At 49.9% G+C, this 13,454-nt stretch overlaps 4 protein-coding genes across 4 annotated transcripts; 2 read left to right on the top strand and 2 right to left on the bottom strand.

The window, feature by feature from the left end:
* Positions 1–346: 346 nt before the first annotated feature.
* Positions 347–2,205, bottom strand: DACRYDRAFT_117496 (uncharacterized protein; the record flags this gene model as incomplete). The annotated part of the gene is made up of 7 exons (XM_040770396.1): positions 1,628–2,205; positions 1,490–1,576; positions 1,388–1,439; positions 1,193–1,336; positions 958–1,010; positions 638–911; positions 347–561 (listed from the first exon to the last, which is right to left on the bottom strand). The coding sequence occupies exons 1-7, from the start codon at positions 1,703–1,705 to the stop codon at positions 347–349; spliced, it is 903 nt and encodes a 300-aa protein (XP_040626762.1). The 5' UTR covers positions 1,706–2,205.
* A 195-nt stretch (positions 2,206–2,400) lies between these two features.
* DACRYDRAFT_23423 (alpha/beta-hydrolase) lies at positions 2,401–4,979 on the top strand. Its single transcript, XM_040773232.1, has 12 exons — positions 2,401–2,506; positions 2,555–2,653; positions 2,703–2,805; positions 2,852–2,920; positions 2,973–3,297; positions 3,345–3,495; positions 3,546–3,746; positions 3,794–3,973; positions 4,021–4,151; positions 4,203–4,301; positions 4,347–4,439; positions 4,492–4,979. The coding sequence occupies exons 2-12, from the start codon at positions 2,648–2,650 to the stop codon at positions 4,715–4,717; spliced, it is 1,584 nt and encodes a 527-aa protein (XP_040626763.1). The 5' UTR covers positions 2,401–2,506; positions 2,555–2,647; the 3' UTR covers positions 4,718–4,979.
* Positions 4,980–6,695: 1,716 nt separating this feature from the next.
* On the top strand, positions 6,696–9,616 carry DACRYDRAFT_23428 (OPT oligopeptide transporter). The gene is made up of 9 exons (XM_040773233.1): positions 6,696–7,154; positions 7,207–7,368; positions 7,422–7,517; positions 7,573–8,650; positions 8,702–8,835; positions 8,888–9,075; positions 9,124–9,329; positions 9,378–9,442; positions 9,495–9,616. Exons 1-9 carry the CDS (start codon positions 6,773–6,775, stop codon positions 9,584–9,586), a joined length of 2,403 nt encoding a protein of 800 aa, XP_040626764.1. The 5' UTR covers positions 6,696–6,772; the 3' UTR covers positions 9,587–9,616.
* A 65-nt stretch (positions 9,617–9,681) lies between these two features.
* Positions 9,682–12,661, bottom strand: DACRYDRAFT_101014 (DNase I-like protein). Its single transcript, XM_040767510.1, has 7 exons — positions 12,634–12,661; positions 12,467–12,582; positions 11,843–12,417; positions 11,615–11,787; positions 11,501–11,558; positions 11,356–11,454; positions 9,682–11,305 (listed from the first exon to the last, which is right to left on the bottom strand). Exons 1-7 carry the CDS (start codon positions 12,652–12,654, stop codon positions 9,834–9,836), a joined length of 2,514 nt encoding a protein of 837 aa, XP_040626765.1. The 5' UTR covers positions 12,655–12,661; the 3' UTR covers positions 9,682–9,833.
* Between the last annotated feature and the right edge of the window lie 793 nt (positions 12,662–13,454).

The following is a 13,454-nucleotide window of genomic DNA, read 5'->3' on the forward strand; positions in this document are numbered from 1 at the left end:
CCTACGAGATGAGTTCGAAATGGCACGGAGAAAAAGTGAGAAGTAATAGTGAGGACGTTTATTGGCTCATGGAATCTATTTCCAACTATAGCTATGCTTTGCTTTCCACGCACCGCTGGCAGTGATTGTGATGTGATTGAATCGGAATATCGAAGGTTACACCCACAGGATGAATATGACCATTGCAGGGATTTTTAGCCTTGGCCGACGCCTCGGGCTTACATCAGAAAAACAGTTACCCACGTCGAAAGCGAGGGATACCTTAGGCATCCTTAGAAAAGAAAGAAGAGGGGTACTATGATGCATAGTGAACGTGTAGCGGGTATACACAATGAGCGAATCTAATCTAAACAATCGAATCGAAAGGTCCAATAATTCCTCTTCCTTTCTTTCTCTCGGCAGCGTCTTCCCAGGTTTGCCGTTCGCGCAAGAGCCGTTCTTGCATGTCGAATGTTGCCGAGGTAGGTGTGGCATCATTGTCGTGCAATTGAATATGCGTAATCTGCTCAGTGGATACCTTGACACTGATCGGCTGGGGTTGAAGACTGATCGCATTGCTGGCTCGCTGATGCGTTGGTTCAAGCGGATGTGAGCGCAGGCCCACGCGCACAACGATTGAAGTGAAAACGAGACCAACGGTGGGGGGTAATCATCTCCAGCATGATATACTGCGCGTTACAGTCCAGAACATAGAGCCCGAGCAGAGCCGCCTGCGCTAGGACGTAGGCCACGGCACTCTCAACCACAATTCCGACAATCGGCATAAGGCTCCGACCTGCAGCGCGAAAAGCAGTTATGGTCCGGTCACTGTTCCAGATCGCATATGCAATCAGCCCCGTGGTGATGATATTCTGCACCAGCGCAAGAGTGTAGAACGAGATAATCCAGCCCCACAAGTTATTATCAAAAATCTGGAACTATCAGTTTCTTTATAGAAGGTGAAGGCATGTAGCTTACTGAAAAGTCGGCTTTGTTCCTCACAAACAACCAGGCGACAATGTATCCAGAGACTACACACACAATTTCAGTATTAGCGCATAAAGCGTCTGCCGTGGTATACATACAGGTACTGCAAACGAGCAAGATTATCGGCGCAACAACAACCACGTATCTCCGCTCCCAGATTAGCCAACAACGATATATATGTTAAAAGGAGTATTATGAACCTCCCAAGCATGCAAGTTGGGTATACATATAGCAAACGCATCACCAAGCAGGCTCTGAGTCGTGTAGATTGTATCCTTCACGACGTGCGTAGGGGAGTCCAAATCATTGAAGAAAGCGACTGCGTCAGAAGACCACACATATCCATTAAGCAGGCGGCGTAGATTGACAGCTGACGTCCAGCGATCAGTAATGATAATTTATTTGCTGAAGAACACAGTACCGATATGAGCAGTAGCAAGCACGAACATGGCGATTGCGGCGACAAGCATAGGCTAGAGAGGAACTTAGAACCGCAGAATGGAGGAACCCTTTTTTTCCATACCCAGTTCGGGCGACCAGCCACGATCTTCTCATGCATGATATATATGCTGGCCAGGAAGAGCGGCACAAGACATCCATAGAGCAAGAGCTGAATATACTATTTAGCTTTGTGCGTGAGCAGAGAGCATAAAACACACACCTCTGCCCATATTGAAAGGATGAATGCCTCGTCGATGGGGAAGTCCACTATGACACGGGGGGGGTATATCATGCACATTCACGACAAGTGAGAAGCTCCCCGTCTTGCATTATAGGGGGTTCATCAGGTTACCCCAAGTCGGTTGTAGGCTTTCGCAAATTCCTGGATGCATGAGAATATGGTCACGCATCGCAGGGATACCCCACATGTTTGTCAGGAATTTGCTACTTTTGACCAAGATTTCGCTCGCAAAGCAGCATCGATTTCCGTGAAAACGGTAGAACTGCGGGGATATCAGGCTTCAGTATGCTGGCACACCGCTCCATGCTTCGCTGTCATCGGGCTGAACTGTAGAGCAGCATGCAGGATGTCGTTGCAAGGAGACCAACAAACAGTGTGTACCGGGATTGCTGAAAGGAACCAAACCCGAGGCAGTGTGTAGTACGGATTAGGGAAGAGGCCAAGCGTGGAATGCATAGGAAAGGTACCTCCGCAGAGGGGCACCGGAGGAAATTACTCACGGATTAAGTCACATCCCTACATTAATGTCATACAAAGGAGAGTAACACTGCACTGATTGAGCCAAACAATTCATGCAACAACTTTGCCAGCTGGCGGCGTGTACATAGAAAACCCTGCTCGCGTGAGTCCACGTGAAAAGGCTTCATTACCTAATCATCAAGCCTCGCCGACTCTACGGCAGGTTTCTGTCCTTGTCCTCAGGTGTCTCATGGACAACCTAGAAGAATGTTACCCTCGCACAGTGATCACGGCTCACGTCTTGCTGAGCATCGACCTACAGTCCGACAGGCGAGCTCATCACTTATCTTTGTTCTCGTCTTGGCCATATTTTTGTCTTTCTCAACGGCACGCTTCCGAGTAAATATCAATCCCACACGAAATTTGACATTAAAACTGACTCACAAGAATGAGAGGGGTTCTCTCAAAGCTCCCTCAAGAATCACATGGGCTCCATGCACTGATGTCACCGAGTATGAGTGCGCATTTCTCCAAGTGCCAATGGATGTCAGTGAGACCCCTGACGCTTCGATCATTGAACTTCATGAGACTTCAGTATCTTAACCGCACTGATATGGAAACGGCAATACTGGCTCTTCGGCGTTTAGCTGCTACAGTCCCTCGAGGCGAGCGCCTCGGAACGGTGTTTGTGAACCCAGGTACGTGTCTTCGGCAAAGCACGCTTTCGCTTTGACAAGTCTCCAGGCGGGCCGGGCGGTTCAGGCACTGAATATATCGTCGAGACTGGGAAGGATATCAGTCTGATATTAAGAGGTGATCAGTTTATGTCCATCTGCTGAGACACATTGAACTAACGGCGACTCAGGACGATACGATATCCTTTCCTGGGATCCCAGAGGTGTGAATATGACGACGCCTCCAATGAATTGTTTCCCGTCGGATTACGATGAGCGCATCCAGGAGTACAAGTTGCATCAAATTGGATTGCCGTTTGAAATGCGAGCCATACAGGGAACGGATATTCCATGGTTCCAGAAAACCCATCACTACTACGAGGCATTGGTTGGATCATGCGCTCGAAACGGCGATCAGAGAATACTCAGAAGTATGAGCACTGCATTCACGGCTCGTGACATGTTGGAGATCCTGAAAGCGCTAGGCGAGGAAGAGCACGGTCTGAATTATTGGGGGTAGGCTAACATTTTCATGCGCCTTGCATTTGCTCATCGACCCGCAGTTTCAGCTACGGGACAATACTCGGGGCAACATTTGCTGCGATGTTTCCTGGTATGATTCACCGAATGGTCCTAGATGGTGTAAGCCATGCGCCTCATTATTACCAAGACCTCTTCGAATGGGGTCGAAACGCAATAGACCACTCGCAGAAGGTAAAGTAATTGAAAATGATCATCGATCTTTTTACTGAGTAGATGTCAAGGTCTGGAATGGCTTTGTCAAAACTTGCGCAGCCGCCGGACCGATCAACTGTGCTCTTTCCAAAGAGGGCGCCACCATGAATGACGTCCAAAATCGCATCGATGAACTCTTAGAGTCTCTATTGATCCAGCCACTGAGTATTCCGTACTCCGGAGCCATCGGAACATCTGGCATTATTACTGCCAGCGACGTTCGTTTTCACGTATGTGAATTTCAACTGTTGACGTAGTAGAGTTAAATCAATCACAGATCTTCTTGGCTCTGTATAAACCAACGCGGTGGCAGCAACTGGCGCAAAAGATGGTAGATGCGGAGCGAGGCGATGGTTCTGCATTCATTCTTCCTCCCCTCCTCACTGATCGTCGTGACATGCAAGACAATATTTTTCACCGGTACGCCGCAAGAGTGGGTGGTCCTTTGACTACTGTCGTCAGTGATGTCCAAGAGCATGTTCGACTGAATAACTGGTCTGTTAGGCTATCCAATGCGGAGATACCGATCTCTCTGTTCTCCACGCCAACATGAGTGCCCAAGCAATCAGTGAATACAGTCGGGAACTTGCTAGTACAAGCATCATTGGAGAAAGCTGGCAGATATGGATTGGGAGGTAAGCAGTGAACGCCTCTAGTCTCCAGGAAACCCCTCTAATAACTTTGAGATGCCGTGCATGGAATATAACTGCCACGGAAACATACAAAGGACCATGGAGGGCGGAAGATGGCTTGAAAAAGACCAAGTTCCCAATTTTATTCGTAGGGTACGGGCAAGTGAGAACCCCTTCTCCATTCCTGACACAGGGCAGAAATACTGCGGATCCTGTAACGCCACTTTCCGCAGCTGAAGACATGGTGGAACGTTTCGGGAACGAAAGTGCCTCATTGCTCATTCAAGATGGGCAAGTACAATCAAGAACCGTTGTTAATATGACCTGATCTTTGTTCTCTTAGGTATGGACATTGTTCTCTGGCTCATCCGTCTCTTTGCACCGCGCGCAGAATTGCAGATTACTTCATCGACGGTGTTGTGCCGAAGCACAGGACAATTTGCAAGTCAGAAGATGGCTTCATTTTCCCCCCGACCGGAGAAACAGCAGAATACTTGAGCGATCTGGGGGAAGACGACAAGCATCTTCTGCTAGCCCTTAAAAGGTTGTCAGAGAGTACAGTTTGGTAATGGTCGCATATCTGTATCCATATTTCAGATTATTCACCCAAGCCCGCACGCGCCTTCTTTGGCGTTGTTGGAACTACTTGGCTTTCTAGTTTGTTCATGCCGATGCCTACTTCGTTCTTTGCAATGTCCTCCGGCACGGCCCTCCAGGTCAGTAGCATCGTGCAGGCGATAGAAACTTGAAGAACAACCTCTGCATATAGTAGCTCCTTGCTTTCGTACGTAGAGACATTATAGTACAGTACGTATTTTCAACGAAGATCCCGACCGACTTCGACGGATGACGTAACTTGACAAGTCATCTGGGCAATCCAGACCGCATTGCAATTGAAGGGACCTGAACTTTGCACCCTCTTCCCAGTGTTGCCAGCAGTATGGAAGTTTGCTGCTAATTTGACATTCCTTTGCGCGGGTCTACAGGGTCCGACACAGGGAAATTCCAATGTGGGCAGTGTGAAACGGCAGTGCGGTTCCTGAAGAGTGGGAGGTGCACAAACTGAATACAGGAACAGGCAGGAAGGAAAGACGAATTGTCGCTCAGAGCTGTCCTCCGATAAAGCACCTGTTCGAGCCGAATGCATAACGCGGGTTGAGCAAAGTGAGGTCCATTATCGAAGTATGGACGAGGCATCACTCAAAGACGAGCCACCCGTGAAAAGCGTGGAGCTGGCAAGCACAATCCTAGAGAACCGAGGTAGGGAATCACGCTAGTTCGCCTGCGTGACGCCTGGTACAGTTATCTTCTAGCTTGGTTGGTAATCAGAATCCAGATAAGAATATCAACAGCGATCTGCGGTCCGTCATCTGTCTTTAGCAATCTCGAAGCAGGGGACGGGTGTATTTTGAGAGGAGAGGAAATCCAGCCGTGTGTTTGTCATCATTGCCCACCAGGTCACATGGAGGGACCGGGATTGTGGAGAGCCACATCGGGACTGCTAGCTGTGTTTTGGCGATATTGCGAGGGTATATGGAATTAATGTGAGATTGGCCGGGAATTGGTGATGAAACATTCACCGAGCCTCTGCCGAGGGTATCAGTGACTTCGGATCACTTGGGGGAAGAATGGCTGGCTAATCCAGGAGTGGAGAGGGAGTGGCCGAATTCGGGGGGACGTCACAGTGGATTGAGTGAAGCCAGCCAACGGAGGAATGCACAGGGCAGGGGGTCTGCGAATAGTAATTAAACGGTTACGCCAGCGGATGCCCTAAAGTACAAGAATACTCCTCCTTTAGGGGGCATTTTGTGACCTTATGCATATCCGAACGAATGGAGTTGTGGGCGATGAAGAAAGCGCATGGTGAGGAGGAATACTCGCGAGCAGACCGAAATACAACAAACAAAAGGAGGATAACTTGAGCTAACGAGGAGGCGATCTCTCTGCTAATACCCGATACTTCCTCACACGTGAAAGCCCGTTGAGCGTTACTTGCATCCGTTCGCGATTTTGAGTTTGATGGACAGAACCGTCCTTGCAATGGCTCACTCCCGGTATCACAGTCATCTAAGGTTCCAGGAGGGAAAAGCCGACGACGCTCAACTGATGCGCATGACGACTCAATGCCATGCCGGTGTGGAAGCGAGGGCGCCTGTGCATGCTCTGAAGTATCGGGAAAGTGAGGCACGAAGAAGAGGGAATCGAGCACCCGAAAAAGATGTGGGCATCTCGTCCAGCGAAGCAGTCAAGCACCGCAGGAAGGCCCACCATTAGCCACACTTTTCGTTCTCTCCTCGCCTTCACCCGTCGATAACCAGCGTTCCTACAGGACGGAGCGCCTGAGAGACTATTGCGCCAAGTTGTGAGCAAGAAGGCCCCTGATCCCTGTCAATCATCAAAGGACCGGAGATTCGGAGAAGCGAAGAGCGATTACAGGCACGCCCGAGACTTCCTTCTCTTGGGACATATAACCTTCTCTCCCTCGATCTCCATTCGCATTCCCCCACCCTCCCTCCTCCCCCTTCATCTGCCCCCTTCCTCTGTCACCAACGGGCCCAACGGCTGCTTCCCCAGCTCCTCGCCAACGTGTCTTGCTCTCTCACTACGGAGAGGTCGACGAGACGATGGACAACACGTATCAGCCAGACATTCTGGAGTATTCTCCGGACCTGGAGGGGAACATTCCTGTAAACCAGGCACAGCACCTCCGGGAAGACGTCGCAGAGCACCATCTGAACGATCCGAACTACTATGTTCAAGAACACATTCAGCTTCATCGAGTCCATCGCTCGACGGAGAAAATGACCGACTTCAGCTCGATCGACGATCGCGTAGCGGTTGAAATTGAGAATGACCTTGAGGACGACTCCCCTTACCCTGAGGTCCGGGCCGCGGTGTCGAATACCGATGACCCAACCATGCCGGTCAACACGTTCCGCACGTGGTTCTTGGGCTTGTTGTTCACCATTGTCATCTCCGGCCTCAATCAGTTCTTCTCACTCAGGAGTACGTCCCGCTGTTGCTTGTTCCTGGCAATGCAATGCTGAAATCACCGCAGTACCATCCGTAACCATCACTGCACTTGTCGCACAGTTGGTCGCTCTGCCCTGTGGCAAGTTCCTGGAGCGGACGCTCCCGACGAGGAAATTTCATACATTTGGTTATGAGTGGTCGTTCAACCCAGGCCCTTTCAACATCAAGGAGCATACTGTCATCACTGGTGAGCATAACTAGAATTTTTCAGTACGGGATAGATACTGAGCCCATATCTAGTGATGGCTAATGTCGTGTACGGTGGGGCGTACGCAACGGACATATTGATTACGCAGACCGTGTTCTACGGCGAGACGCTACCAGTTGGATACCAACGTGTGTAATATCTCACGCGCTCGTCATGTTGCAGCCTCATTCATATTACCCAAAGTGTTGTTGGTGATCTCCACCCAAATGATCGGCTTTTCCTTCGCCGGCATCTGTCGCCGCTGGCTCGTGTGGCCATCCTCAATGATCTTCCCCTCCACCCTGGTGAATACTGCATTGTTCAATACCCTGCATTCTACCTACGGCCACGACGACAAAGGCAGGATCTCACGCGAGAAGTTCTTTCTTCTCGCGTTCCTGTGCTCATTCCTGTGGTATTTCTTCCCCGGATATATCTTTGCGGCCCTCTCATACTTCAACTGGATCTGCTGGATTGCCCCGAATAACTTCATCGTCAATGCCCTCTTTGGTTTCAACTCCGGCCTGGGCATGAGTATTATTACATTCGATTGGGCGCAGGTCACCTACACGGGCTCCCCGCTCGTTTCACCGTGGTGGGCAGAGGCCAACGTCTTCGCGGCTGTCGTCATCGTTTACTGGCTTGTCTGCCCTATCATGTACTTCACAAACACTTTCTTTGGTGGCTTCTTGCCGATGGTTAGTGGCAGCTCTTGGGATAACACTGGCGCCGAGTACGATGCCACTCGCATTATTGTTGATGGCGTCTTTCAAGAAGAGCTATACCAACAGTATTCCCCTCTTTACCTGTCGACCTCCTTCACACTCGCCTATGGCCTCTCGTTCGCAGCACTGACCAGTACCATCGTCCATACGTTCCTATGGTATAGACATGATATTATCCGCCAATTCCGGGCCTCCCTCAAGGATGAATCCGACATTCACTCCCGCCTCATGTGCGCATACAAGGAAGTGCCCCATTGGTGGTATGCGGCACTCGGTGTCATTAGCCTCGTATGTGGCATTGTCTGCATCGAGGTATATGACACCAAGCTGCCGGTCTGGGCGTTCTTCGTTGCGCTCGGAATTGCCCTCATCTACCTCATTCCCGTCGGGATGATCCAGGCCATCACTAATCAGCAAGTCGGGCTGAACGTGATCACAGAACTAATCGTTGGATACGCGGTTCCTGGAAGACCGGTTGCGATGATGATCTTCAAAACCTTTGGCTACATTACCATGTCTCAAGCGTTGGCATTTGTCTCTGACCTCAAACTTGGACAGTAAGCAATCACTTCGTACTTATAGAAGTACATGGCTCATCAGAATTTCAGTTACATGAAAATCCCTCCTCGGTTGATGTTTACTGCTCAGGTTGTCGCTGGTCTGCTTGCGTGTTTCATTGTGGTTGGCGTTCAGGATTGGATGCTTGGAAATATTGACGGGATCTGCACTCCAGAGCAGAAAGGTATAATCAATTATCGCCGGGCCACCATCTGTTCGTTGCTTACAATTTGTAGACCATTTCTCTTGTCCCAACTCTCGGGTCTTCGGCACTGCGTCTCTCATTTGGGGTGGAATTGGGCCACAACGCATCTTCTCCAAAGGCGCAGTCTATTATCCGCTTGTGTATTTCTTCCTCATCGGCGCAATTCTGCCAATTCCCTTCTGGCTTCTTGCCAAAAAGTATCCTCAATCATGGTTCAAAGTGCGTACAGTTGCTGTGAAAGCCTTCGTTTGTCTAACACAGGTGTAGTATGTCAACATCCCAGTCTTCTTCACTGGACCAGGTTACATGCCCCCGGCAACTCCTATTAACTATGCTGCATGGTTCGTCGTCGGCACATTTTTCCAGTACTTCATGAGGCGGTATCACTTTACATGGTGGTCTCGATACAACTACATATTGTCTGCTGCCCTCGATTCTGGTCTGGCAATCTCAACCATAGTCATTTTCTTTGCGTATGTCAATTCCTTATATCATCATTACCTACGCTCACGATCATTTAGATTGTCATTTCCTGCGCATGGGACGATTGGCGCAGATAACCTCGCACTGTGGTGGGGAAATACAGGTACGTTTAACCCACACGTAGCAGCTATGGCTGTTGATCGTCAACTCCCCAGTATTTTTGAATACGATCGACTTCGCCGGTACCCCACACTTAGCACTTCCTGAAACCGGATATTTCGGAGTACCGCAGGGTTCCTGGACATGAAGTCAAATATTGCATGTTCATATCGTCGCACTATTCCTTGCTGTATACTATCTATGGGTATGGATGAGTTCGAAGTCCCCACTGATAATGTCCATGTGGCCCTTGATTGTTTCTGTGTGCCAAATTACATGACGTTGGCTCGAAGCCGCAATAAAAACCTCCCCTCCGAACATGTATTAATTCGATAATCAATAACTTGCCAGCAACGTTCGAGTATGGCTACCCAGCCAGTTGCCCAGACGTCCATTCAAACGTAGGCGGCGTACGACCCGATCACTGGACGATGATCGCTTCGGCCGTCCAGGGTCTTCATCTGAAGATCATCAAGAGTCTTATATGAAAGTACAACAACATCTCCCCGATGATGTTCCGGTTGTGATGGGAAGACAGGGCATGGCTCTGGCGCGGAAGCACGAGTTAACAACCCTGGAAGATGACGCCACCACTTGGAACTACTGCCGGTGCTGGTAGATGGTCTGGGCTCATCCGGTTCTAAGGTCGGCATCAAAGAGGAAACCGCAAACACAGGAGGAAGACGAGGCGGCGATGGAATGGGTGCCACAAAAGGGGGGAATACCACAGACCCTGCTGTGGATCTAGACTCGGGGTTCTGCGGGTGCCATTGAGTAAGAGGAATATTGGTATCAAAGGAGAATGGCTTCGCGGGTGGCGGCTCAGATGCCAAAGCACACGATTCATCCCCGTTCTTCACAGCTCTACGCTCCGCAGAAGCCGTCATATTGGGATTGAACAATATAGTGGAGGTTGTCGGGGAGTGGTGCAGACTGCGGGATGAATCACAGTCAGAAGAATTCGCTCGGCTATCTGCCGTTGTAGAGGAAGTTGAATTTCTTCGTTGTCGTCCCAAAGGAGGTCCACTTCGCAGAACAATACTGGACAAAGCGTTGCCGAAATATCCCCTCCGCAAACCGCTGCGAGTCATAGATTCCCTATGTTCTGATACTGGGGAATGCTCGCAGCCCGAAACGAGGGTGGTTTTCCATAAGATTCGGTCGCACCAGCTTGGTACCCGTTGCTTGCTGGAAGAATCGTACGTCATTGGCTCATTGTCCTCCAGTGTGGCACGTGATAGATGAGTTTTCGTCGAGGTGGAATGTGTGACTGGTAGCTTTTGGTCTGGGGATGGCGATACAGATTTGGGCACATCGCTGATACCGGCGTTCAGCGTTTCGGGAGTGATAAAGGTGGGCCGATTCGAAGCTGCAAGGCTAATAGGTCGGCCAATAAAATCCATGAATTTGGTTTTGGCCTTCTGCGCCGCAGGAAGACCGAGTAGCTTCTGCGCCGCCTGTGTAGCGACAGCAAGGGAAGAGGATACTACGTTGCCGTCACTGTCTTCGCCTTCTTCGTCGTCGGCATCAGTTGTCCAAGTTGTCGAAGCCGTACCAGTCCAAGCAGATCCGCTCGAAATGAATGAACTCGATTCAAAGTCGCGACTCCCTTGCTCGTGCTCGTCTACGTCGTCATCTTCCTGATCCGACCCTGGCGCATGTTCATCCGTCTCATTGAGGGGCTCCACAGTATTTGTCAGTGCTCGATGCACATGTGCACGTGTACCGACTGTGGTATCGCGCATCGATCGCCTGCGAACATCATATTTGTATGTTGGGGGAAAACGCGGAGGCTCCTCTTGCAGATCAACCTTCCCTTCCTGAATGAGTTTGTGAAGTTGGTCGAATTCTAAGGCCTGTGCGTATTCTAGATTTTGACTAAACATTCAAGCGCGATATGCCTCTTCAAGTGCTCACCTTTCCTGGAAATGAGCCAATCAGCATGCAGACGCGTTAAATCTAATCTGAAATTCAAATCGCCGAACACAAAGGTATAATCAAACCGGTCGGTAACATCTAGGTTCGTGTTAGCAAAGCGCATGAGTACGTATCATAAAAATACCTTCTGACAGGAGCCTTGGATCATCAGATGGAAGGAAGGAATCAACTTCTAGCTCGCACTTCGAACAACGGAAGGGCATCAGGTATAGCGGATAGTGACTAGCCATGCACGGACCTTGATCTTATGAAGATTAGCTAGACGCAATGCGACTTTTCCCTCATGGGCCGCGAGATGGGCGTTGATGAACAAAAGTCTGGTGTCGGCGAAAAAGACGCTGACACCGACTCCCCCCTTGTTTCCGACACGCCCACCCATTAGGCCAGCCGCCACAGTCCCCGTAGAATAATCTAATCAAGTATAGTGAGTAGATGATCAGCCAGGAAGGCACACGTGGATTCGCACCTCTTAGAAGAGGACGACAATCTCGCTGAACAAACACTGCTATATAAATGCCCATCAAACGCTCCTTGCACAGGAGAACATATGGTCCCTTCACGCCAGCCCTCAGACGAGCCTGCTCGGCACTGAGAGTCGCAGTTCCGCCTTGTTCCGAGATATTCCAGGCCACATTGGGTTCAGAAAGACGAGCCTCGTGTGTTGAATCGATCGTTTCTTCGGAATTTGACTCCACAGCTACCGCCGCAGAAACACAGGCATCCATCGGCCCCCTCGCATTTCTGAATCGATTCATTGGATCAGATGATTGTTCCAGAGCAGGTTGCACGCCTGATATTGATCCCACTCCATTCTGCAGCCAATCTTCAAGAATGGCTGACCAGCTGGACATAGTTCCCGCCACAAATGTGTTCCGATCTGCCTTGACATTTCGCGAATGGCGTTGACGATCCCTCTCTTTTTCCTTGTCTCTTCTAGAAGCCTCGCGCTCCGATTGCTTATCTTTATCTTTGTGTCGATCTTTGAATGTCGCACCGAGGCCCATAGGAATGCCAGAGTGAGTAGGACATTCCTGTCCAGCACTGATTCAAATTCAATAACGAAGGCATTACAAACAGTCACGAAACTGACATGACCACCAGGTGGAAAGGATGGGTGTCATCCCTGGGTAAGTACGGGATATTCTTCCCACGAAGCTCTAAAGGCTCGTGAGGAGGCACATAACCCAGCAGGGAACGAAGATCTCCCTGTGTGTAATTCAGCTGGATAGGTCATACACTAGATTTCCCATTACGTACGTGCGGTAAGCTCTCATGCATGTTCCATCTGATAACTCTTTAGAATGTACAAGTGTCACCTAGTACTAGAGGCACACGTTATAATTCTAATTTTGAGAAAAGACGGCTCATTCGGGGGGGTGGCAGGGCCGATCTTATCTGTTGTATTTTGCATGGAAGCTGGCGAGTTGAGGGGGGGATTAGGGGCAGTTTTGGGAGACATATGGCACTGTGAGGTCGCTAGATTCTCGTCATGATGGGGGAATAACGCTTGCAAACGAGTCAGCACGTTGCTCTGAGCTAGTGTGGAGTAATTGATCAGCTGAGGTCTCAATACAATGATATGAAGTCGTGGCGAACCTTGTACCGACTGCGACGATCGGTCAGCCTCTCTGGACGAATAGTGTCGACCATTGGGTTTCCCATTGCCTGAGAAAAAGTCACTGGACGGTCCCATCCACAACGTGCGAAAACATAGAGTATTTGCTTGAGTTCGAGGTGGAAATATCGAGTGATACCACAAATTTACGGTGATACCCAACGCTGACTGGCAGTGGCGATGGCGACGTGTTGAACAGCCAGGGCTCTAGATTTTAGGTACACTTGTCATACGTACAACTGCATTCCTCAACCTTACCCCAGCAGCCCAGCCTGTCGCTGTGCCTGTCTCTCTGTGCTATACAGCCTACATATCCTGGGCGAGGCCAAGACTGTGCTTGGGTCTACACCACGGGAATGCATGAACTGTGCCGCTTTCAGAGTGGTTAGCGTTGGCATATATTGCATATACAGGCCTTGAGCGGTGGTAAAATCAGTTCCTATCCTCCGCCTTCGGGTGGGAT

Source organism: Dacryopinax primogenitus (genome assembly GCF_000292625.1).
Source record: "Dacryopinax primogenitus strain DJM-731 SS1 chromosome Unknown DACRYscaffold_14, whole genome shotgun sequence".
NCBI classification, from domain to species: Eukaryota; Fungi; Basidiomycota; class Dacrymycetes; order Dacrymycetales; family Dacrymycetaceae; genus Dacryopinax; species Dacryopinax primogenitus.